General features: G+C 35.8%; 2 protein-coding genes across 3 annotated transcripts; one reads left to right on the top strand and one right to left on the bottom strand.

Annotated features, from left to right (window-relative positions):
- Positions 1-8155: 8155 nt before the first annotated feature.
- LOC132189858 (NAD(P)-binding Rossmann-fold superfamily protein) lies at positions 8156-16701 on the bottom strand. The gene is made up of 10 exons (XM_059604673.2): positions 16526-16701; positions 15476-15593; positions 15279-15367; positions 14326-14381; positions 14186-14241; positions 12159-12252; positions 11664-11743; positions 10291-10333; positions 9903-9994; positions 8156-8579 (listed from the first exon to the last, which is right to left on the bottom strand). The coding sequence occupies exons 1-10, from the start codon at positions 16579-16581 to the stop codon at positions 8400-8402; spliced, it is 864 nt and encodes a 287-aa protein (XP_059460656.1). The 5' UTR covers positions 16582-16701; the 3' UTR covers positions 8156-8399.
- Positions 16702-18549: 1848 nt separating this feature from the next.
- On the top strand, positions 18550-23462 carry LOC132189466 (stromal 70 kDa heat shock-related protein, chloroplastic). Of its 2 annotated transcripts, XM_059604204.2 has the most exons (9): positions 18550-19176; positions 19388-19640; positions 20110-20189; positions 20287-20429; positions 20515-20613; positions 21496-21685; positions 21804-22202; positions 22745-23146; positions 23227-23462. In XM_059604204.2, exons 1-8 carry the CDS (start codon positions 18649-18651, stop codon positions 23117-23119), a joined length of 2067 nt encoding a protein of 688 aa, XP_059460187.2. In that variant the 5' UTR covers positions 18550-18648; the 3' UTR covers positions 23120-23146; positions 23227-23462. The 2 variants fall into 2 exon arrangements, with proteins under 2 accessions (XP_059460187.2, XP_059460186.2); XM_059604203.2 differs by having other exon boundaries at positions 18551-19176; positions 22745-23462.
- Positions 23463-23705: the final 243 nt, after the last annotated feature.

Here is a 23705-nt window from a genome sequence, read left to right as displayed (position 1 = left end):
TCTTTTTTTAATAAGTCATTTTTTGTGCACTGTAGTTAAGAGAGAGAGGCTGAAGGGCTAACATAATTTGATTTTGTGGTCTTTACTCACTACAAAATCTGTTTCGTCATTTCTTGATAATAACGTGATGTCAGTAGTTTAGGTGGTAATGGCTAAGATATAATAGATGCCATTTATCTTTATGTCCTGTTCACTTGTTTCTTTGGGTTGCGCTGGGTTCGACCAACTTAATTCAAATAGGTCCGACCAACATGGATCAGGTCGGATTAGGTTGTCCTCGAATGGATAATGTTTAGTTGACTTATAAGTTTTATTGTCAATGGGCCGATTTGAGACTCTGCCGAGAATGGGTTAGTTTGAGCTGATTCAATAGTTGAGGGAGGAGCTCACCTTTACGATGTTTATTATGTGCTACAGCAAATTTGATTGTAGTTGAAGTAACAATAGTGCTATATAGACTGTCACGTCAGGATTATAAGTCCACGTAAAACCACGTCAACTATTAAATAATTAAATTTAATTGTTGCTAATGTGACAGTTTCACGTGAACTGCCACATCAATTTATAAAGAAGATGTAGTATATATGCTATAGTACACTATACATAATACATCCAAGCCTTTTTCATATCTAAAGTAAATGGTTTGTCGAGCCATCTCTGCAAATTGCACTAAAGTAAGAGGAGTGATCATGTCATTTGCAGGCAATCTGTTCTCTTGGCATGATTGGTGTTTAAGAAAACAAATAGCAACAGTAGTTCAAAATCTTGCCTTTAAAGATCTAAAGAAAGAGGGAGGTATTATTCTAAACCTCCACTAGGGTGTCTAGAATGTCATGGTTTTGGAGAAAACAAGTAGCAACAGGAATTCATAATCTCTTTTTAAGATCTAAAGAGAGAGGGAGTCATATTATTCTAAGCCTCCCCACTCGTGTCTAGAAATCTTATGTCATGTTTTTTGTTTGTGATGGTTGGAATTATATCCATATTCGGAGAGGCATGCACTTTGTTGTTTGTTGCCTTGAGTTGAGTGTCCTTGTCTTAGGGCAACAGTTAAAGCGCACTTTGTGTCAAATGTGATGAGATGTTTGTATAGTGGAATTAAAGCAACCACAATGATTAAGCAAGGATAAAAGAGAATAACAATTGTGGGTAAAGAGGCAACAAAGCTAACCTTACTTTCCTTTAACTTCATCATTTCCTATGTGATTTCATTTCCTAGTGTCTGGCTTGCAATCACCCCAACAAACATCTCTTTTTTCAGATAGAGGTTCCGTCGGTCGATTTTGTTGTCTGAATTGCTAATAATTTGAGCACTTTATAAGACAAAGTTTGTATGAAGTTTATTTATCCGAGTAGATCTCGAATAGCCCGTCTCCCTGTTCGAGAAGGTATAGGCTCGATAAAAGTTATATTATATTTACCGCTTAAATTACTAATAATTTAGACAACAAATTGCTAGAAATTTGAATCCTTTTATGTGCAGCACTATTTCTAAGAGGACAATCCGTCTGCAAGCTTTTAGACCTTGCTCCCAATGTGCTGCATGGCTGTGGATAAGATATTTTCGATCAGTTTTGAGTTCAATTGCAACATGGTCCCTACATATTCAAGTGCGTTTGACTAAGTGATTTTACAAGTTAAAAGCATATTTTTAAACAAGATTATAAAAAATATTTCATATGTGAGTGCATTTGAATAAATAGGGCACATATTTTTAAAACAACTCACAATTTTAAAAATCGAACTGTGATTTTAATAAATACTTAATTGTCTCTTAAGGAAACCTTTCCTCTAATTTCCTTTTTTTTGGAGGGGGGGTATGGTTGTATGACTTTTTTTAGTTCAAGTTACTCAATTACATGATCTTAGTTTTAATTTTGCTGTCTCAATTACATGATCTTGGCAAACATGATGGTCTCCCTGAAGGCATGAACCGGACAATAAACTTAATTTCTCATATAAACCAATTTAATTCCAATTAGAAAATGGGAAAATTTACTGCATTTTACTGTGATCAGTAGGGTCATGATATAACTCTCTTTATTTACATTCCTATAAAGACATTTTTGAGAATGGTGTCCGTTTGGTTTAGCGGTTTCAAAATGTATGGTGAAAACTTTTAAGCCATCATTTTTATTCAAATACACTCGCAAATAGGTCAATTTTCTTCATTTTGTTTAAAGATGCACATTATGATCTCAGAACTAGGTTTACAATTTAGCTTCGACTACAATTAGGTCATAGTCAAAATATCACCTCATCAGTGGCTTGCTTTTCCGCTGCATTAACCGTAATAGTTATCATATTTCAGTTAAGATTTTATTTTGTTGTATGTATTTAACAGAGTAAATGGTGAAACCTCATTTGAACATGGTGTCACGCCAAATAAGATTCGTCAACTTTAATTTTGACAATGAAATAAATCCTCTCCATTCGTGTTTAATCACATGAAAAATGTTCACTAAATTTGGTTGCATGGTTTTCTTTTGATGCTCGATCGTGTTTTAATTATGACGGTGTCATGGTGATAGTCAGACCTCCATGAACATGATGAAGTTCAAAGCCAAATTATTTCCCGCTAAAAAAGATGAGAAAATAAAGAGAAAAGATTTGTTCCCTCCAATTATTATTTTTTTGATCTTCTTTGTGGTTGCTCTAAAATATTTATGTAGTGGGAATGTACCCAAATGCTCGTAGATTACTGAGTCCTTGTCGTAATCATATATATATATATATATATATATATATAGTTACACAATGCAAAATGTTGATGGTGACATGGTCCAAAACATTGCCATCAAAGGTGCTGCGATTACTATTCACTGCTTAAAAACATGGCTGAGTTCTTCAATATTGCAATAGTTGATGATAGAAAAAAGAAAAAGAAAAAAGAAATATTTGTAATATACAATTTACCCAAAAATTTTGTACCACCTCAAAATTTTTTTATACCATTATAAACAAATAATTTTTTTTATAACATTTTTTAAAATTTTGAGGTGGCCCAAGATCCACAAGGCTAGGGGATTGGTTAAGAACAAAATAAGTTGTTCGAGTGGTAGAGTCGTGGATCCAGAGTAGAGTTGGCAATTTAACTCGCGACTCGCGAGCACGACACATAATTTTAAGATTAGGATTTAGGTTAACCGGATTCGAGTCATAAATAGGTCGTGTTGTGTTGGGTTCGTGGGTTGACCCGTTTATTTATTTATTTTCTTTTTAATATATATTTTTTTAGCTTATAAAAATTAAAATTACTTCTCTATCGGGTAGGGCCGGGCCAAGTCGTGTTGAAACCTATTAACAACTAAGTTTAACGTATTCATGGGTACCCGAAACGACACGTTTATCTAAATGAGTTATACGTGTCGTATCGTGTTATCTATTAAGAAAACATGTCGTGTTCGGATTTAGGTTTTCGATACGTTTATATAAACATGTCGGGTTCAGGTTGGCATAAACAGGTTCACAGGTCAACCGGGTTGATAAGAACCTGACATGCCAATCCATTTTGCCAGCCCTAATCTGGAGTTTATCCGACAAAAATTAATTGGTCACTCTATCATGAAAGAGTTTCACGTCATAATAAAAGCGAAAATTAAAATTATAATACCCATCATATCTTTCATTTAGTAGCCTTCTGTAGTTCTGTTCATATGTGCCCCCTTAGAGGGCATGCCCTAGGCTAGCTATTACCCTCCCTAGATGGAGCTTAATTATAAGGAAAGTAGACAAAACTTGATGGATGGAAGATTAAGACATATGTATGTATAGTGCACCACCCCACCACCACCACTTTATGCTTTGCTTGCCATCCTCTTCGCCCAACACGCCCCGTTGCTTGCGGCAATATTTCTTGCACTTTGGCCCCTCACCCTTCCTATATTTGGAGTTTACGACTTCATCTACGTAACAAAGCATAAATATAGCCCCTGAGCAGGCGCGCACTCACTGTGTGGGTACCCCACTCATCACCCTTTTCTACAAGTGTTTGGATCCCCCGACCATATTCCATTTCGACAACTTTGTTTGTGCGGGTCCTACGTTTTCCATTTGGACAAGTGTGTGGGCTCCCCACTCGATCATATGTCATCATCTTCCACCAATCTGCCTTTTGAGACTAGCATTACCAATTTTAGTAGGTCAGTAAGAGAGGTTCTCTACCGAGTTTACTTGTTCGAGCAAGTTTTGAGCGTTTATTCAGACAAGTGGGTTTTATTTTGGAACATCTAGTTGGGAATGTTGGAATCGAACAGGGGATTGCAGCCAATTCTGATCTCGGGTATAATATACTAGCTAGATCCATAAATCAAAAAAAAAAAAAAAAAAAAATTGATATACATCATATGATATTTGGACAAGTGTGTGGAGGTCCCTACGTTTTTCATTTGGACAAGTGTGTGGGGGCTCCCATATTTCATCATCTTCCACCAATTAATGTACTTTTTGCTACTAATATTACCCAATTTGTTCCTCCCTGTAGAGAAGATTAGGGTTTTTTGCAATTGGGAATTCTCTACAATTGCATGTCTCTGTAATTGGGTGGGCAATTGAATGAGGTTTTTTATGGGATTAACGTTTTTGAGCCTTGAATCTTATCAAAATTATATATAGTTAGGTAGATTAAAATCTAAGCAGGGATTGCAGCCTATCCTGAACCCTAATGAAAAATTGAGAAACACCATATGATCTTTATGACAAGCATAAGATTAGGATTAGGGTTTCCACATTAAGATTAAGAAAAGTAGATAAGACTTATAATTAGCCATGGAAATCCAAAACTCATTTTTGGATATACTTTTTTTAAAGTAATTATACATGCACTCTACACTTGTTTGCTTGCTGTTATGGAAGATATTATTCATTTTGATAGGATATTTAGCACTAACTTGATAGGAATCTACTGATAGATTTCTGGGAATATTTTTTTTTTTTAGTATTTGTGTTTATCCTCATTATCAAATCCCCACCTTAGTTTCAAAAAGTATCCATATAATATTTGAGATCATCTAATTGTTGGAGTTAATCCTTTCGTCTCATGTTTTGTTTAAAAACTTAATAGTCCGTTACGTCAGTCCCACAGAGATATATAATGAACTTTGCATTACTTTTTTAAACAGGAGAGGAACCAAACCATCTCTATTAATTAACCACTATATCTATACAATGGAAAATGATCTTCTCCATTTCAAATGAAATTAAAAGTATTAAGTTAGTGTATTTTAGAGGGGTAAAATTGTCCAAAAACTTAACATGACAATTTACGGTATTCACCCCTCTAAAGTCTTAATTCCTATATATATATATATATATATAGAGAGAGAGAGAGAGAGAGAGAGAGAGATTTCCACCTTGTTATCATCTCAAGGATGACCATTTTTGAAGGATAGAGGGGGCAGTCTATTCTCTGGGGTTGTGTCAAAGCAAAGCTACGTGGTTTGCTTGCAACCACAACCCAAAACTAGCCCAAAGTAGCAAAATAACAAGAAAGAAAGAAAGAAAAAACCCAAGGAAAACCATAACAAAAAAATTCTCAACTACTTCTCGAATCGAAATCTCCTACAATTAGAGATTCCTAGAATTTTTCTTATTCTTAGAATCGAGCATAGACTCTCTAACCGACCGAGCAAGGAGTCCACCTGGATTTGCTTGTAGGAATAGGATGCCCTTCTCACGACCCATTACAATTTCTCTTATACCCTGCACTTTGGGCAAATGACTGTAACAAGGAATTGTAGAAGATCGGAATCCCAACAATCTCTCTCTCTCATGCAAGATTTTTATTATCAATTGGCCTCTTGGATCGCAAAATATTCATATCAGCTTTTTCTTTTGTCAATCTCCTTAATTACACACCTTAATTCTTTCAAGCAATAGATAGCACCAAAATCAACTTTACTTTTTTTCTTTTTTTATTTGTCGAGTCTTTTCTGCTTTGCTTAATTACACAAGAATTTCATCTACTTAAGTTCATCGCACCCGACATGTTTCACATTTGTTTGTCACCTTTTCTCATGTTCATGAATAACCTGACCTTGTTTATTCAGTATTGATTTTATTCTTTTTCTTTTTTTTTTTTTGAATTGATCGATTCTATATTCTATTTGGTTACGTTGACATGTTCTCTCTCTCTCTCTCTGTGCACTTGTTTTTGTATCAATTTTGATGCTTCATACTCTCTTTTTTCTCAAAAAAAGAAAAGAAAAAAAGATACTCTCTTTTTTTTTTTTCCCTCTCTCAACGCCACTTGGAGTTGAGTTGATTTGTGAAGTTTGATTCTTGGAATTTAATAGTGACAACCTTTGAACCTTTCCTTTCACAACCTTACTAGATAATCTGATTCTCCGTACTTTATCTCATAATCTTTGCTTATTACTTCAATTAATTATACTATACTTCTTAAATATTATCCATCTCTTAGCTACCCTACTTCAATCCAGTGTGGAACCACCAAATCATGTACAATCAAAATCAATCTCTCTCTCTCTCTCTTTTTCTTTATTAGGGTGTAAGAAAAATGCTTGAAATATTACAATTTTTTATTATAATTCTTTTACAAACTCACGTGACAGTTTACATTTTATGAAAGTGAGTGTTATCCGCGTGGCATGGTAAGTGTCACATAGAGTACTTTTTTTTTTTTTTTTTTTTGACATATCTGCACAAGAGGGAGAATGAGGATTCGAACTAGTGACTTTCGCTTCATAAGGCGTGATCTCCAGCCGATTGAACTATCCCTTGGGGACATAGAGTACTAAGTTATATACTGTAACGTTAGTTTGTAAGCGGTTTAGAATAAAAGATGTGATATCCTTAATAACGCACTCATTATATTTTGGTAGCTTAGATTAGGTTTCTCTTTTCATTTTATGTGAAAACAGATCACGATTTATAGTAATTATAAACTATCCAAAAGCCTAAAAGGAGAGAAGAATATATATCACATCTATTCATCATAATAATCTGTTGGGGGCAAATATCCATGATATTATAAAGGACTCTAATATAATGCTCATAGTGGATAGGGCACTTAGATAGGGCCATATATACTTCATTGGTTCATTTTAAACAAGAGGTTAGCGTCTAATCTAATCTAGTTAACAAAAGGAAACCCTCGTAACAATCTGCTTATGGAATTTTTTTTTTTTTTTTTTTTTTGTCACAAGAAGAAATATGAGAGAGGGAGAGAGAGAGAAAGAGAGGCACTTGTTCTCACTTTCCACTACTTGGTGGATGCATGACGTAGGGTTTCATTTAATTATGCTTCTAAACCTAAGCACCTAAACCACAAGTGGGGATTTGCACCTTTTGGTCAGGCCCATAATTTTTGATGTAACTGATGAACTTAACACAAAATTAACAGGTTAAGGTTGATGAGGCTAATCCGTTTAATTAAATACGTTAGATTAGAATTAACATATATAGTTTTATTGATCTGAATTCGACACGCATACACGAATTGTCACCCTTTTACATGTTTTGTAGGTTTGTGATGGTCAATTACACACTATAACGTGTGTACCCAGTACCCTCACATATCAAATTCTCCCATAGTGATAGGTTCCCATGGAGACACGTCCGTTCATAGTGATCAGACACAACTCTTCAAAAGGTTGCATTTAATCAAAAAATGCAAGGTTTCATCATCCTTTTACTCTGTTATTCTCTCATGTGATAAACACCTAATGGAAAAATTATCACCATTATTTTTCAAGATCCTTCAGGTTTTTGCCTTTTGGGTCCCTCCCCCCAAAAAAAAAAGAATAAGCCTATCATAGGTGAGAGGTAGGGCTTGTGTCATAAAAGGTACCACCAGAGGTGCTAACAGGGATAATAATAAAGAGTACGATTATTATCCATAAAGGGGTACGATTATTATCCATTTCCTTCGTTTAGTACATTTTTGAAAAGGAGGAAAATAATCCTCCCCTTTTCAAAACTGAAGATAAAGACTTAATATACATTTACCAATTGAAAAGAAGTTGTCATTAATTCTGAGTCACCAAAATATATATTAAGGTCAATTTTTTTTGACACGGTTTGTAATATATGATACAAACCCAACATAAGATTAATGAATTAAGACCGAAAGATTTAACTTGTTTAATTAAATAAATAATCTTATATCCGTGCCTTCATACGACACAAACCTGACTTGTGAATATAAATTGCCACCTTTTTTATATATATCAGAAACAATGGTCAACAAAAGTGCGTGCATACTTCAGCGCGTGTTATTGCACCACAATCAAAACTGACATAATCTTCAAATCATTATTCTTCAATTAACCAATAACAGCAAATAGTAAAGTTTTTTCATTCAGTGAGATTTTTCAACAGCTTAGCGTCGACTCTGTATGGGTAAAGAAAACAAAACAGAGAACGGGATTCCAACGTTTCTATTTTGAATTTTGCTGGCTATAACGTTGTATTCCCTGGACGTCTATGATGCCGGGTGGAAAAACTGGATCAGTCGCCGCTCTGACAGCCACCTTCGCCACTGCAGTAACATTGACAGGAGGGTTGAGCAGAGGCCCAACAAGTGGCAGCTGGGTCAGCGGTTTTGCATGTTTGAGAACCTGCAACATTTGAGTACAATTTAGTCAACAGTTTGTAAGCACAAGGTTTCTTGATCTGCAACTTTAAACACAAAGGCTCTTCTGATTGTTTCCAAACGAATCACATTTCTCACGAAACTTTATGACACCTTCAGGTGCCTAGTAGAAAATGAAAAGTGGAACATGTTGTCAAAATGCACATAACATTCATCATGGGCGCTTTTCCAACCTAGGTACCATTTGGTTAACTGTTAGAAATCCGTATCCCCAACAATTTGCTGTCCGGATAACAAATATGAGAGCCATTATGAGGCTCACCTGTCCAAGCAAGTAGAAGGGCAGTCTAAAACACTATCAAAATATTCCTCAGGACGTAGGTATCTTTTGGCTGTCCTACAAGGTTTTACCTCAACACTAGAAAACCGAAGAGGAATAACAAAAGTGTTTGATAACGGTTTTGAAAAGTGTTTTTTGGTTTTGTTCGAAAAACTATTTTGAAGTGAAACAAAGTTGGGAATTGTTTTTGGTCGAATCCACATTTGAAAAATGTTTTACGTTTTGAATTGTTTGTTAATGGTTTCAAGAGAAGTGTTTTTCTTGTTTTGAAAATAGAAAAGTGTTTAAGCTCAAAGAAAGAGAAAAGTGTGTCTTATACAAAAATTTACAAGGAAAACAACTGATGACATAAATTGTTTTATGCTGAAAGAAAGAGAATAGCTTACAATCATTAGGGATCCAGGATGTGCACTTAAGGTCGAAGGATCTACTGCAAACAATAGTGAACCTCTAAATGATTGACTATTAGTTCGTATATGCAAATCCTTTGCATTAATTACATCAATGAAGAATACTGCTCTAAGAAGCACAATGGTGTAAAAAGACCATGTAGCTGACTCCATGTAGTTGTTATTCTGAGTTGAGTGTCTTAAACTCTCAATAGTTTGGCATGTTAAATCCATATGCTTGATTCCAGGCGATGCTACCATCCCAAGCTCTTCAAAAACTAGTTCTATTCTTCACCCTACTTTAAAAGCTCTAAAAGCCTACAAAATAAATCTAGAAGCCTCTGGCAAGTAGTTCCGGAGCACACTTTTACCCTCAAAGGTGACAAACAACAAAATGGAAACACAACTTACAAAAGAGTATGATATATAAATCTCATATGCAAGCAAGCAATCAGTTGTTAGGTTGAAAGACAAAGCAAAAGAAGACACTGGCTGAATCTAGTTAAACCAGGTACTCAGATGAATCACATATTTTTTTCATCTTCAATGGTTCCAACATAGATAAGGAACATTTGAAAAAGATAAGTATATATTATTCAAAGGAAGCACAGGACTTTACCATCTCCATAGGAGAACCAATTACACCTAAAGGTATCTTCATGCTCCCAACACTGCGAGTCCCATAAATAAACCCAGGCCTCAGAATCACTCCTGAAAAGATCACTAACATATCTTGTTATTATAACAAGAAAAATAAACTAATACTGTAGCCTCCTCTACTCAGCTACAACAAAATGATAATTTCATGTTTATTACACTATTGGGTAAATTAATTTGAATGATGAGATCCAGAATTCATATTCCTCACTAAAAGATGGTAATATCATTTAGTTTTTTGAGTTCAAAAGTTTTAAGTAGGTCTACTCAGCTCTCGGTTCTTATTCAAAGGACTTGCAATAAAAAATGATAGGCATAAAACAATACATAAAAAGAGTGAGAAAGCTCACCACCATAAGGAAATTTGGTTAGTAGCTCTGTTTCAGCAGCTCTCTACAAAAAAAAAAAAGATGCAAAAAAGATTTTGCATGAGATAAAATTGGAAGGTAAACAACCTTTCATTAAGCACCACATTCTACAAACACTTTTATTTATCTAGCTTATGTCAACACCAAGTATTGTCTTTTTTGTTTAAGATTGTAACGAAACCACACTTGAGAATTGTAAAAAAAGGTAAACACTAATATTTTTCATTAAAAAAGGAAATAATTACAACAAAATAGTAGATTTGCTTATTACTATACCGTTCTACTGGTAGATTATAATGATGCTTCTTAGCCTTAAGTAAATAGAAATGCATATGATGAGACTAAAGTAACCAACAAGCTCTTGCTCATTTGTTGAATTGTTGTGATAATAATCTGTGTGGTCTTAATTTCACATATTAACTTATTCTTCAACATTTGTCTTGTACTACTGAAAAAAAAAAAGCTGTATTGTCCTATTTTTGTATATTGATTAATTTACACATAATACGCTACTTCTATTCTTATAAAACTCGAGGTGAAGAATCTAACTAATTCAGAGCTACACAAAACATATAGGCAAAAAAACCAACTTAATTGCCACTATTACCACAAGGCCGGAAAGGATATGGAATCATCCACAACCTCCACAGAGCCAGCTTGGCATGAAACCCATTAGAATAACCAAATGCCACAAAGAAAGAAAAATGTGACAAAGATAAATGCTACTTCACAAAAACAATAGTAAGTCAAACCTTTTTAACTCAGCAAGGTAATGAAAAGACAACCTATCTTAAACAGGCTATAGTAACATTGTGAAAACAAAAAGGGGATAAATAATCACTTAGCAAGCTCTCTCTGTGACAATGATGGACTGTAAGGGTCTGAAATGCCTCTTTCAATTTTTTTTTTTTTTCAAATTGTTTGTTACCATTTGAAATGGTAGTGGCGCATTTAACAAATCAATTAAGAATTTGATTCAATGTAAAAATTGAAGCCCTCAGTTACACACAGTTTTGATTCTGGGTACTAAACTTAGAACATCAAAGTAAACAATCTGGTTTTTGCTTACTAAAATAACTAAATTAAACAATATCCAAAGAACTATAGAAGAAGATGTGGATAATTTCCAAATACATACAAATCCTTGAAACCCAAAATTTGTAGTTAAAATAAAAACAAAAATATTAAATCATATACATACTACTAAACCTAAATCACACATAACAGGGTGCAATTGATAGCCCAATTTTGAGTTCAATATGGCATTTCAAATGAACATTATGGCGATAAATATCTTTTAAGACGCGTTTCAATGCTCAGAATCGAGGATTAATTTCCAGATGTGACAGCAATACCTTTCCCTCATAATATCCTTGCAGTAAGTAATTTACCAAGCCAAAATCAGCAGCAGATATATACACAAATCTTTTCACACCTGCAGGATCAAGAGCAAATCATCCAACCCAAAAAAAGTAACGAAGTGTCAGATTGCAGATGAGCTGAACCAAACTGAGCTTTGAATGTTCAAGCATGGCTTAAAGAATGTATATAGTCCTCAAGCTTGGCTCAAGCCAAGCTTTGTTGTTGGAGCTCAAGCTCCTAGTCAAGCATAATCTATTAGTTAAGAAAATGGAAGCAGCTGCAGCCAAGGAATGTAAATCAGAATATAAACTGCAGCCACATCAACTGTCTATCATCCTGAGAGAGAAAGAGAGTCACTAAATTGATTAAGGTGAGACATTGAGTTATATGGTTCAACAGGTCCTATAAACAACATAAGGGTCCAGTAGTACTCAGGCAATCCATTTGAGCAGTCTTCAAATAGTAATAAACAGTAAAATGTATAATACCTTGTTCTGCTGCAGCTCTTATTGCATTGATGTTTGCAGTCCCATTAATTTTATACATATAAGAGTTGGAGCCAAAACCACCCACACAGGAGATCTAGGATATAAACTTTAATTAGCCGAGAAGACATACATCTCACCAAGAAAGCAATAATGAACAGAAACATCTAGCAGTGAAGGAGAATACTGAAAGCTAAGGGTAAAAGTTCTGGGTGGGGGAGTTTCCAACCTTGCCTTCTTCATGCACAATACACATAAATGTAAAAACAATTCCATACAAGAAACTCATAGCTCCTCACAGCAGAAAGTTTGGTCTTGAACTCATTTCTAGACACCCAGATTCAGACTTTTAGGTCAGTTGTGGAGATCTGCTTCGAACCACTTAAAAAGATCCTTTCAATTCATAATTTTCTTTTTTGGTTGAATGAAGAACCTAAATTTCTTCTCACTCTCATTCACAAACATCTAGTTTCTTTTTTCATTGTTTCATCATAAATCTGTCACTACTCTTTTGTGCAGTAAACAACACTTACTACTCAAGGCTAAAGCATCTCAAATTTAGGGTTGGCAAAATAGGTACCTGACACGACCCAATTACGACCTGTGGGTATCCGTTACACGATTAACCTATTCATGAACACGACTTGTTTAGCTAAATGGGTTAGCGGGTCTGACATGATTATAACACGGAAAATAGCCAAGTAACCTGACACGACCCGTTTAAAATAACCGGGTCATATCAAGACACGACCCGTGCTCTTAAAAGGTAACCCAACCCGACCCGTTAAAAACCCTAAACCCTAATTTTTTATTTTTATTTTTTTAAAAAAAAAAAGACATAGAAAGCATACAATTTTTTGACAAAATCGGGGCAATACACAAACACAATATGTTGATTCAACCATCCTAGCACAAAAAGACAGAGAACATACAATTTTTTGACAAAATCCCACTTAGAACATCAACCTTAATATAATGGACAAAACCCAAAAACAAATTTTCCAACATAGAAAGCACAATCTAATGAAGAGGCCAAAACTGTCTTCTCCTTATCTTCCTCAAAATAAAAAATCAGAGCTGTACAGATCATCAGCATCAACCAGAACCTCCCACCACCACTGTTTCCACCTTTCAGCGCAAGAGAGAGAGTAAGAGACATACTGCCGTGAGGGTGAGGAGGCGTGGCCGACGGCGATGGCAAGGAGACAGAGTGCAGACTGCAGAAAGACAGAGAGAGAGAGAGAGAGCCGAGAGGGAGAGAGACCAAGAGTCTCAGAGCAAAAGAGAGAGGTGCGGGCGGCGTACTAGGCGAGGCGTAAGGCATTTAGGAATTAGACGTAAGGCGTTTAGGCGACTCTTTAGGGTTTTTTTGACCCCTTTTTTTTTAACCGAGTCTGGCAGGTCGACCCGCCAGACCCGAACAATAACCGGGTCTGGCGGGTTGACCCGCTAGACACGAAATTAACCGGGTCTTAAACGGGTAGACCCGATTAAGACCCGAACATGATAAGGTAAAACCCAATACCTTTTTTTCGTGTCGGGTTCGTGGGTCATGTAAAAATTGCCAGCCCTAATCTCAATCAACTTTTGCACAACTTGTCTCAATGGGTAATACCTTTACCCTATCAAAAATACATTTGCTTTTTGTTTTTATCTTCTTCAGCAGTGGCACTCATTGATCTCACAACCCACAACCAAGCTACATTTATGAAAATGTTGTTCTTGATATCACAAAGCTCAGTTGCTTCCATTGTTAACTTAAAAGAAAAATCTCCATCAATTTAACAAATTGGAGCCAACTAATTGATACTCCTAAAAAAGGCAACCATATGATAATCCCAAACACTTCCTCCCCTTTACCCTGCATGCTCTAATTCTTCAAGCAATTCAAAGGAATAAAGACAGAACCTAAGCTTGATAGTAGAAATTATGAGATACAATTCAAAGGAATCCCCTATCCACAATATTATAAGCACATTGTCAGCCATAACTCATAAGAAGCATCCATCAAAAGATAAGAAACTACTTACAACAGATGTCACCCCACTCAAGGCTTCTCTCCATGAATCAGGTAAAAGGAGGTTTCCTGGCAATGGGAAGAAAAGTTTAGAGGCATTACACCATACCAAGTACAAGGTCATCAAGAAATATAATATACAAGAAAGCAAACCTTGATGCCAGGTCACTTTGTTAGCCCAAGAATCATGTATAGATGATTGACCAGACCTGAAATGAAGAAGAAAAGCATTAACGAAAAAAACATGTACCTTATCACAAGAGAGAACAAAAATGAAGTTTGCTGAAAAGGGGGATGGCAAATACAGCCCAAAGAGAATCTATTTCCTAATAAACCATCTTATTATTAAAAAAATATATATACGTCCAAAGAGAATGGAAATCTAAATGGTCATACAAGGGAAAACCTTACATTTTGATCCAACCACCATAAAGAACCAGAAGTTCCTATAAAGAATCTTCTACAGCATTATGAAAGTTTTCACTAAGATTGTGGAAATATATTTCCAAGTTTTTTTTTCTTTGAATCATATTTGCTGGTTTACAAGAAAATTATTAGTGGACCTATCTCAACACTGTTGCTTTATGCTCATAAAAGAAAAAAAAGAGTTAGTTGCTTCATGACAAGTCAGCTTGAGATGCCTAAACTCTATATTTTAGTCAAAAAATTGAAATCACTAATACAAATCCAAGTAAATGAAGGCAGTTAAGTACATTCATCAGGGGACTGCAGCATTGGGTAGCACAAGCAAGTAGTGCTAAGTAGTAGAACCAAGACGACAGAACGCAAGATGCGCTTACAGTATATTATTTCAAGTACTTGCAGCAAAGATATATTAATCTACTTATTTTCCAAATGCTAATTATGCATAGCTTTCTCACTGTCATTGCATCCTTTGAACTTCTAGTGATCTATGTTCCTATATAATAAAACTAGATTATCCCGGATTTTTATGTATTAGAATGACATAAGGGCTAATATACTGACAAGCCATTGTATTCAAAATATCTTTAGCATCAGCAGGCACAAGAAGTTGCATCCACCTAGATAAGTACCGTCAGTGAGGGAAACCTACAAAAGACTTATGGGTATTAAAAGCTTTATACCTGCTGAGACTGGCAACGGACAAACCACGATCTAAAGCTTCTCTACAAACATGTGAGCCAACAAATCCATTTCCACCCAACACAAGTAACTGAGTCAAAATGCATATAAGTCAAAGTCAAGAGTGTACAAGAATCTGTACAACAAGACTGATGGATTAAAAAATTTGGAATAAACTGCTGTCCTCACAGTGTAATACCTTCTCTGTTGGAGGTGGGGGAACATTTACTGTCTCTGCTTCCTCAACTTTGAATGGTTCGTCAACCTTGGTAGAATCTGTAGACAAATGTCTCCCATTTCTGGTTGCAGCCATTGTACTACATTGATAGGAATACAAGTATAAAAAGTTTTGTATCATTGTAGGCAATGGTCAATTATAAAGTCAACATGCTGTCTCAATTGGACATAAGACTCACTCACATTCATGTTACAAAATGAAAGCAACTAACTTATCTAGAATAAAAAATACAGGGGGAGAAAAAAGCCAGAACCAAATAGCCCAGTAAATGATGTCAATAGCATTATAGCTTAGTAAATTTTGCCTTTCCAGGGTCTCAAATATTTAGAGAATATGAGAATTTAATCATGTCTTACAGGTATGTCCCATGCACGGGCTAATATTGGTATACTTCGTAAATACCGAATCAACTGTATTCCATTAGTATAATGATGAGCTTAAAAATAGAAGAAGATGCAGTACCAATCAATGTGAGCAACAAGCTTCAAAAAGATTGACTGACCCAAGAAGATGAGATCATGCCGATCAAAGTCGCACTCAGAGCAATTTATTTGTTAAAGATACATAGCTTACTACAAAAAAGAGAAAGAAGAGAAGTTTGGCAGCAATATCCTACAAACTTTAGACAACTAAAACTCAAAAGGGCAAAAAACCCACAAAGTTCACCGACCCAATTGTTTTTACAAACAAATTTATCAATGCAGTAGGATCCATTTCATATGTCATTGAAAGATTTACAGCATATGCATAAAATCATCCAACAAATCATAAAATTTTTTGCCAGAGACAAATAATTAGAATTTGAAACGAAGCAGAAGCATTTTTGGGTCAAAATGATTGTTTTCAGGTCCCAAATGCAACAATCAAAGCATTAATTAACATAGGAAAACAAAAATTAAGACCGAGCAATTATCACATTATAAGAGAAACCTATACGAAACAGAAGAATAAAAATTGATCCAAGTAAACTCAAAATAAAATGAAAAAAAGTTGGCGGTTTAGAGAACTTACTTGTGCCTGGAAATCCATGATTTAGAAAGGATCAACCGCGAAACAACTGTCCTCATTTGATAATCCTTTTCAACGCAATCCTTTTTCTTTTTCTTTTTCTTTGTTTCTGTCTGAGCTATGACATTTAGGTTGCCTGCGGCACAAGTAGTCGAAGAGTGAGCAGCTCCGAAGAAGAGGGACGGTTTGGTCTAGGAGACACATGGCGGCTGCTACTGTTGGCACGTATGGGAGCACACGTGGCTCATGGTAAGCCTAGGGAAACTGAAAACCTATTTTCTAAGGACCATTTTTTAAAAAATATTAATAAATTGATATTAATTCATAAAATTTGATTAATTTAGTATATTAAATTGATATTTATTCTTCAAATACATTCTCATGTCAGTTTAACTTTGAAAGAAAATAAATAAAATTTATTTTATTTTAGGGGAAAGTAAATAAAATTTTAGAGATTTTTCAATTTAATCCCCTAATGTCTTAAAAATTTTCAATTTAGACCCTCTGTTACTAATTTTCGTCTAATTGGACGAAAATCATCCCACGTGCATCTCACGTGGGATTTTGATACTCTCTATTTCAATTTTGCATTCATTAAAACCTATGAAATTATGTAATTACCCTCAATTTCATAAGTTTTGAATGAGGGCAAAATTGAAATAGAGGGCATCAAAATCCCATGTGAGATGTATGTGGGATGATTTCTGTTCAATTGGACGAAAATTAGTAATTGAGGGTCTTAATTAAAATTTTTTGAAACATTAAGGGGGTACATTGCCAATTTTTAAACATTAGGGTTCAAATTAAAAAACGCATGAAACTTCAGGGAATAGAGTGAATTTAATCATTTATTTCTTGTAGCTGGGATTTTAGAAGCCCAAATAAAATGATGGTCAATTTTATGAGAGAAAAGGTTCATAATATATGGATTATAATTTTTGTTTTGCCTATGTTCATGAATTTTATGAATCGATTAATATATACATATAAGTTGAGAAACAATGATACACAAAATTTACATAATTCACAATGTGTTTTCCTCCGCAAGAGAGCAGAATATGATTACAACTTGTATTCGACCCGATTTGAAAGCATTATGATTTAAATGAAATTTTTTTTAGGCTTAGTCCATGAAATGGAAATTTGGTCCGTATTTAAAGTTGGTGTTTTGATTGAGTTAGAGGTTATATTTAAAATAATTGACACTTTCTATATTGTTTCTCAAGAAGTAGTAAAATTTCGCTTAAACTATAGTTCTTAGTGGTAAATCACGCAAATTAATCTCTATTTTTGTGATATTTTGTTTTTGCATTCTTCTTATTTTTTGGCATCTCATTGATTTCGAAAAATATAATAGATTTTTTAACCGTTTCGAATAGCAAATGTGAAAAAATTAATATTGGTTACTTGCTCAAGGAAGTAATAGACTGTCCGGGTACATGCTCGGGTGCATATGTCGTAAAATCTCTTTTACATTTGTTTTCTAAATTATTAATGATTTGAATGGTAAGCTTGTTTGGGATGGAAATCCTTCCCAACTTATTTCAATTTTTTTTTTTTTTAGGTTAATTTTGACACCATTAACTAAACTCAACTCAAACTTTTCAATTTTACTCAATATTTTCCAACTCAACTAATAAAAAAAATCAAATAAAAAATATATATTTAGGGGTGGTGGCTGGACCACCCGTAAGAGTCTCGGGGTAGCCGATCCACCCTGAAACTCAGTTGAGAGTGGCTTTGAACCACCCCATTAAAAAAAAAAAAAAAAAAAAATTAATTTAATTTATTATTATAATATATGTTATATTCTTTAAACAACTCAAACGTAATCTTAATTATTTTATTTTATTTTTTATATCAATATTCATAATTTTGAGTTGATTGAAAAAAATCGCACACCCAAACAGCGTTAATTAAATCAGTGAAAATCCGAACACACATAGCAAGTAGTGGTGACCATTCCAAAAGTGTCCACGTGCGAGACAAGAAAGAACTAGAAAAATCCATAAACTCCCACTTCACACAACCATCTTCTACAAAGTACCAGAAAAACCCAAAACAGAAACAATAGCGTTGAAAAGATTTGAAAAATAAATAAAGGAAAGCGAAGAAAAACAATTGCAATGGCAACTTCGGCAGCCGAGTTTCATTTTCTCGTCAACTCCACGAACTATCCTTCACTTTCCCAGAAACCAAACAGAAATAACTTGTTTTTCGGGCAGCGAGTGAAAACGCAATGTGCAAGAGCCTTTCGGAAAGCGAAGCCCGAAGCTGGTACCGGTGGCTTAGCGGTGGTGTGCGAGAAGGTGGTGGGGATAGACCTGGGAACGACGAACTCGGCGGTGGCGGCAATGGAGGGTGGAAAGCCGACGATCGTGACGAACGTGGAGGGGCAGAGGACGACGCCGTCGGTGGTGGCCTACAAAAAGAACGGAGACAGGCTGGTGGGGCAGATCGCTAAGAGGCAGGCGGTGGTGAACCCAGAAAACACCTTCTTCTCCGTGAAGCGGTTCATCGGGAGGAAGATGTCGGAGGTGGACGAGGAGGCCAAGCAGGTCTCCTACAAGGTTGTCCGCGACGAAAATGGCAACGTCAAGCTCGAGTGCCCCGCCATTGGCAAGCAGTTCGCGGCCGAGGAAATCTCTGCTCAGGTATGTCAAAGTAACTCTTCCTATCGGGATAACCGTAATTTAATACGGTAATGATTAAATGACTAAATTTATATATTTATATCTTAAATTTATATATTCATATTGGCTTTAAGTTTTTGGGAAAATCGGTGATTTATCAGGTATATTAAAATCACCATTTATGAAATTAATCATTTAATTTATTAACAATGTGGGTGCATTGTTGTTTCAGGTATTGAGGAAGCTGGTGGATGATGCATCCAAGTTTCTGAATGATGAGGTAAGCAAAGCGGTGATCACGGTGCCGGCGTACTTCAATGATTCTCAGAGGACGGCAACGAAAGACGCTGGTCGCATTGCTGGGTTGGAGGTTCTACGAATTATTAATGAACCAACTGCTGCTTCACTTGCTTATGGGTTTGAGAAGAAAAATAATGAGACCATTCTCGTTTTTGACCTTGGCGGTGGCACCTTTGATGTTTCAGGTATGTATTGCTTACAGTTACTTGCTTGTAGTGGAGTGGTAATTTGTGTTTAATCTGCTAATTTTGTATTGGGTTCGTGTCAAGTTTGTGGGCTCGGTCTTTATGTCGCGTGCATGAATCGTGTAGAGGCACGAAGATAAGATTATATAGGTTAATTCTGACCCAACTCATTTAATTAAATGGGTTAGATTTTTGAATCATAATTCGCTAATGTCATATTGGGTCGTGTCGAAAATTGAGCAAATGTTGTCATTTCCTCTCTGTTACATGTGGTGCCGGACGGGTGTTTGTGCTGGTAGCTGAATTTGGGCTATCAAACAGAGAAAAATTGAAAATTGTCCAAGTGGAAGATAGAAAGATTAAGGAGACAGACATTTGATGCCTGATTTGAGATCAAATTTGCGCAAAAATATTTACAGAACAGACGGTTTAGTTTTTATTCTTCTTGTTTTGTGTTTTTCCTCTGCAGTACTTGAGGTTGGAGATGGAGTGTTTGAGGTACTTTCTACCTCAGGTGACACGCATCTTGGAGGTGATGATTTTGACAAGGTTGGAAACCAGACCAATTAGTAGTTCTTAGTTTCTGTTCTTTGTTATCTCTGTATTGTTACCCTGCCAAGTTTTATCAATTTTTGATTTCAAACAGAGAATAGTTGATTGGCTTGCGGAAAATTTTAAGAGGGATGAAGGCATAGATCTTCTGAAGGACAAGCAAGCCCTACAACGTCTCACAGAGGCCGCTGAGAAAGCGAAGATGGAGCTGTCATCTTTGACTCAGACCAATATTAGGTAGGTAGCTATTTCTGTGCCTTTTTCTACAAGTGAATCTCTCTCTTAGGCATGATCACTGAAAAGTGCCTTTTGTTTTTTCCAGTATACCTTTCATTACTGCCACTGCAGACGGCCCTAAACACATTGACACCACCCTGACAAGGGCCAAATTTGAAGAATTGTGTTCAGATTTGCTAGACAGGTAATGCCTCTTGGCAATTGCGAGTGTGTGATTTCCATTATCAATGCATGTTCAGAAACAATGTTTAGTATATACTTGTGAGTGTGAAAAGATTGAGTCCTATGCTGAAAAATGTCACAATTGTGAGCCTAAACCCATAAGCTTAAGCTCTTAGGTCCTATGAATATAAAGGAATATAAAGAACTTTTTTCGTAAAATTTCTGCAATCCAATTACATGCAAAATATAGAAATACTCTTTCTTTTTGTAGTAGTGGTGTCTCAACATTCTATATTACAGTTTTATTGAAAGACTTTTAAATGTGGGAATCTCCTTAACAAGTGGTAGTAGAGTCGATGGTAGTATGTAGATATGGTAGAGTAGGGCAAGCACGGACAAGGGTCTTGGAGTATTGACAAAGGTGTAAGGTGTGAGTATGAACGAGGGTCCTTAGAGCAAGAAGCAAAGGTTGGTAGGAGCAAAAACAAGAATTTTTAGAGTAAGGACAAAGGTGCATGGCGCGGGTAAATCCACGTAGCCCACGAGTGATCTTGAAGATGGCACAATAGATTGATTAAAAAAAAAAAAAACTTTTATTTTTGTGGTGATAGACTCATGTGAGGGAAATTATGATTTTTAAGTATACACTTGTGAGTGTAAAAAGATCGAGTCCCACATTGAATTTTTTTTTTTTTCAATGTGTCAATCTTTCTAACTATATTATGATGTCACTAAAAGACTCCCCAAGGTGTCAATCTTTCTAACATAGGGTAATTCTGATATGCTAATACCAGTGTGTTTCATTTCCACTATTTCAATTTTGAAGTCTCTTTTTCTGCCAATCTGGATATCTACTTGCCTGCTCAAGTTCAGTGGCTTATGGCTGCATTATACTTTTTTGTAGGCTACGAGCACCAGTCAAAACTGCCTTGGAAGATGCAAATCTTTCCTTCAAAGATATAGATGAAGTAATCCTTGTTGGTGGTTCAACTCGTATCCCAGCTGTTCAGGAGCTTGTTAGAAAGATGACTGGAAAAGAACCCAATGTGACTGTAAATCCTGATGAAGTTGTTGCCCTTGGGGCTGCAGTTCAGGTTGGTCCCTTTTCTTGTTCTTCTACTTTTTCCTTTTCATTTATATATTTTGCTTGCTGTAATACCTACTGGAACTTACACTAATATTTAAGGCATTGATTCTGCCTTTTATTTCCAGGCTGGTGTTTTAGCAGGGGAAGTTAGTGACATTGTGCTCTTGGATGTCACGCCATTGTCTCTAGGACTTGAAACTTTGGGTGGTGTAATGACAAAGATCATCCCAAGGAACACAACTTTACCCACTTCCAAATCCGAGGTGTTCTCCACTGCAGCAGATGGACAGACCAGTGTTGAGGTTAATGTTTGTCAGGGTGAGAGGGAGTTTGTGAGGGACAACAAATCCCTTGGAAGTTTTCGCTTAGATGGCATCCCACCTGCCCCACGCGGAGTTCCTCAAATTGAGGTGAAATTTGACATTGATGCCAATGGTATCCTTTCTGTCACTGCTATTGACAAGGGAACTGGAAAGAAGCAGGATATCATCATAACTGGTGCTAGCACCTTGCCTAGTGATGAGGTATGTGTTTGAAAAACTGTTGTCATGAAGAGAATTTGGTGTTTTTTCAAACTAGATATTGCAAATCTAAGACAGGTTACATTTAATTGATAGTTGAAGCTATTGTGTCTAGAGATGTTATTAGAACGAGTTTGAACGCAGAATTATTGGTTAATTTTTGGGTTTGGATGAGCCTCAAGACACATCTTATTTTAACTCATTATATACTTATCTATTTGAGAAATAACTGAATATATATAACAAATGCAAGTGCAAGACTGTTAGAGATGTTTTATTACCAAACATTAAGTATATTAATTTTTTTTTTCTTCATGTATTAGTGCTGGATAAGTCTTGTCTACTGCAGACATATTTTTATAGTCCAAGAACCTGTCATAAATAGCAATTATTGGCAGAGGATGATTTCTTTTTCCTGGTTGAGATGCTATTTGCATTGAAAGAAAATGTTCACATTTCATATTCTACATCTCCTCGTGGGTGCAAATCTAAGCTAGTTATGTTACTGAACTCCATTATTGGATGCGCAAAACACAATATTGCAGGTGGATAGGATGGTTAAAGAAGCCGAGAAGTTTGAGAAAGAAGATAAGGAAAAGAGGGATGCAATAGACACAAAGAACCAAGCTGACTCTGTTGTGTACCAAACTGAGAAGCAGCTTAAAGAGGTGGGAGACAAAGTCCCTACCCCAATCAAACAGAAGGTGGAGGCTAAACTGAAAGAGCTCAAGGATACAATCTCTGGTGGATTAACCAAAGACATCAAAGATGCAATGGCTGCACTGAATCAAGAAGTTCTGCAGCTGGGGCAGTCCCTCTATAATCAGCCCGGCCAACCAGGCGCTGCAACTGCATCTGGATCAACTGGGAAAACGGCCGACGGGGATGTGATCGACGCAGATTTCACTGATAGCAAATAACTCGTATAATCTGCTGGTTTGATGGTGGTAGGTGTAATTTTGACCATGCATACTTGTATATTTTCTGTGTTATTTTGTACAGGCTATATTGGCTATGATTTTGCTAGGTATGATGTGTACATTGTGACTCATGGTAGCCCCCAGTTCTGTGCCGATGATCAATGTGATTGAGAGAATGGGTAGCTGTCGACGGCATAAAACTTGGCAGGAGGTTTGGTCTCTTCTATAACAAGCGAATATCAATAGGATTTCTGTTTTCAAACATCTCACAAGATGGTTCATATTTGTGAAAATTTGTCTAGAAAACAATCAGTGTAATATATTAGAGATCCCATTACATCTATTGTTTTTCTCAAATGTGCTGACTCCTGCTACCATAGTGTGAAAAAAAAAAAAAAAACAAAACAAAACAAAAGAAAAAAAAGGTGATGAATTTCCTGTCATGGAGACATGGATTCTTTATTTTGACAAACGAAAGGCACCACTTTGAAGAAATATTTAAGGCTGAAAAGTCAACAATTTATGTAACATACACACTGGTAACCCTCTTTAAAATTAGTCAAACAAACACCGTTTCCATTCTTCT

This window comes from Corylus avellana, chromosome 9 (genome assembly GCF_965113065.1).
Source record: "Corylus avellana chromosome 9, dhCorAvel1.hap1.2, whole genome shotgun sequence".
Classification (NCBI taxonomy): Eukaryota; Viridiplantae; Streptophyta; class Magnoliopsida; order Fagales; family Betulaceae; genus Corylus; species Corylus avellana.
This window is presented reverse-complemented; position numbering and strand designations above follow the sequence as displayed.

What these genes read in the sequence shown, in the direction of transcription:
- LOC132189466 (XM_059604204.2), top strand. Translation starts at nt 18,649, where the DNA reads ATGGCAACTTCGGCAGCCGAGTTTCATTTTCTCGTCAACTCCACGAAC. An exon ending in CCCTTGGGGCTGCAGTTCAG is followed by an intron (nt 21,686 to 21,803) that starts GTTGGTCCCTTT and finishes TTTTATTTCCAG; the next exon opens with GCTGGTGTTTTAGCAGGGGA. An exon ending in GCACCTTGCCTAGTGATGAG is followed by an intron (nt 22,203 to 22,744) that starts GTATGTGTTTGA and finishes ACAATATTGCAG; the next exon opens with GTGGATAGGATGGTTAAAGA.
- LOC132189858 (XM_059604673.2), bottom strand. Translation starts at nt 16,581, where the DNA reads ATGAGGACAGTTGTTTCGCGGTTGATCCTTTCTAAATCATGGATTTCC. An exon ending in TCATGGATTTCCAGGCACAA is followed by an intron (nt 15,594 to 16,525) that starts GTAAGTTCTCTA and finishes CTATCAATGTAG; the next exon opens with TACAATGGCTGCAACCAGAA. An exon ending in TGAGTGGGGTGACATCTGTT is followed by an intron (nt 12,253 to 14,185) that starts GTAAGTAGTTTC and finishes TTTATATCCTAG; the next exon opens with ATCTCCTGTGTGGGTGGTTT.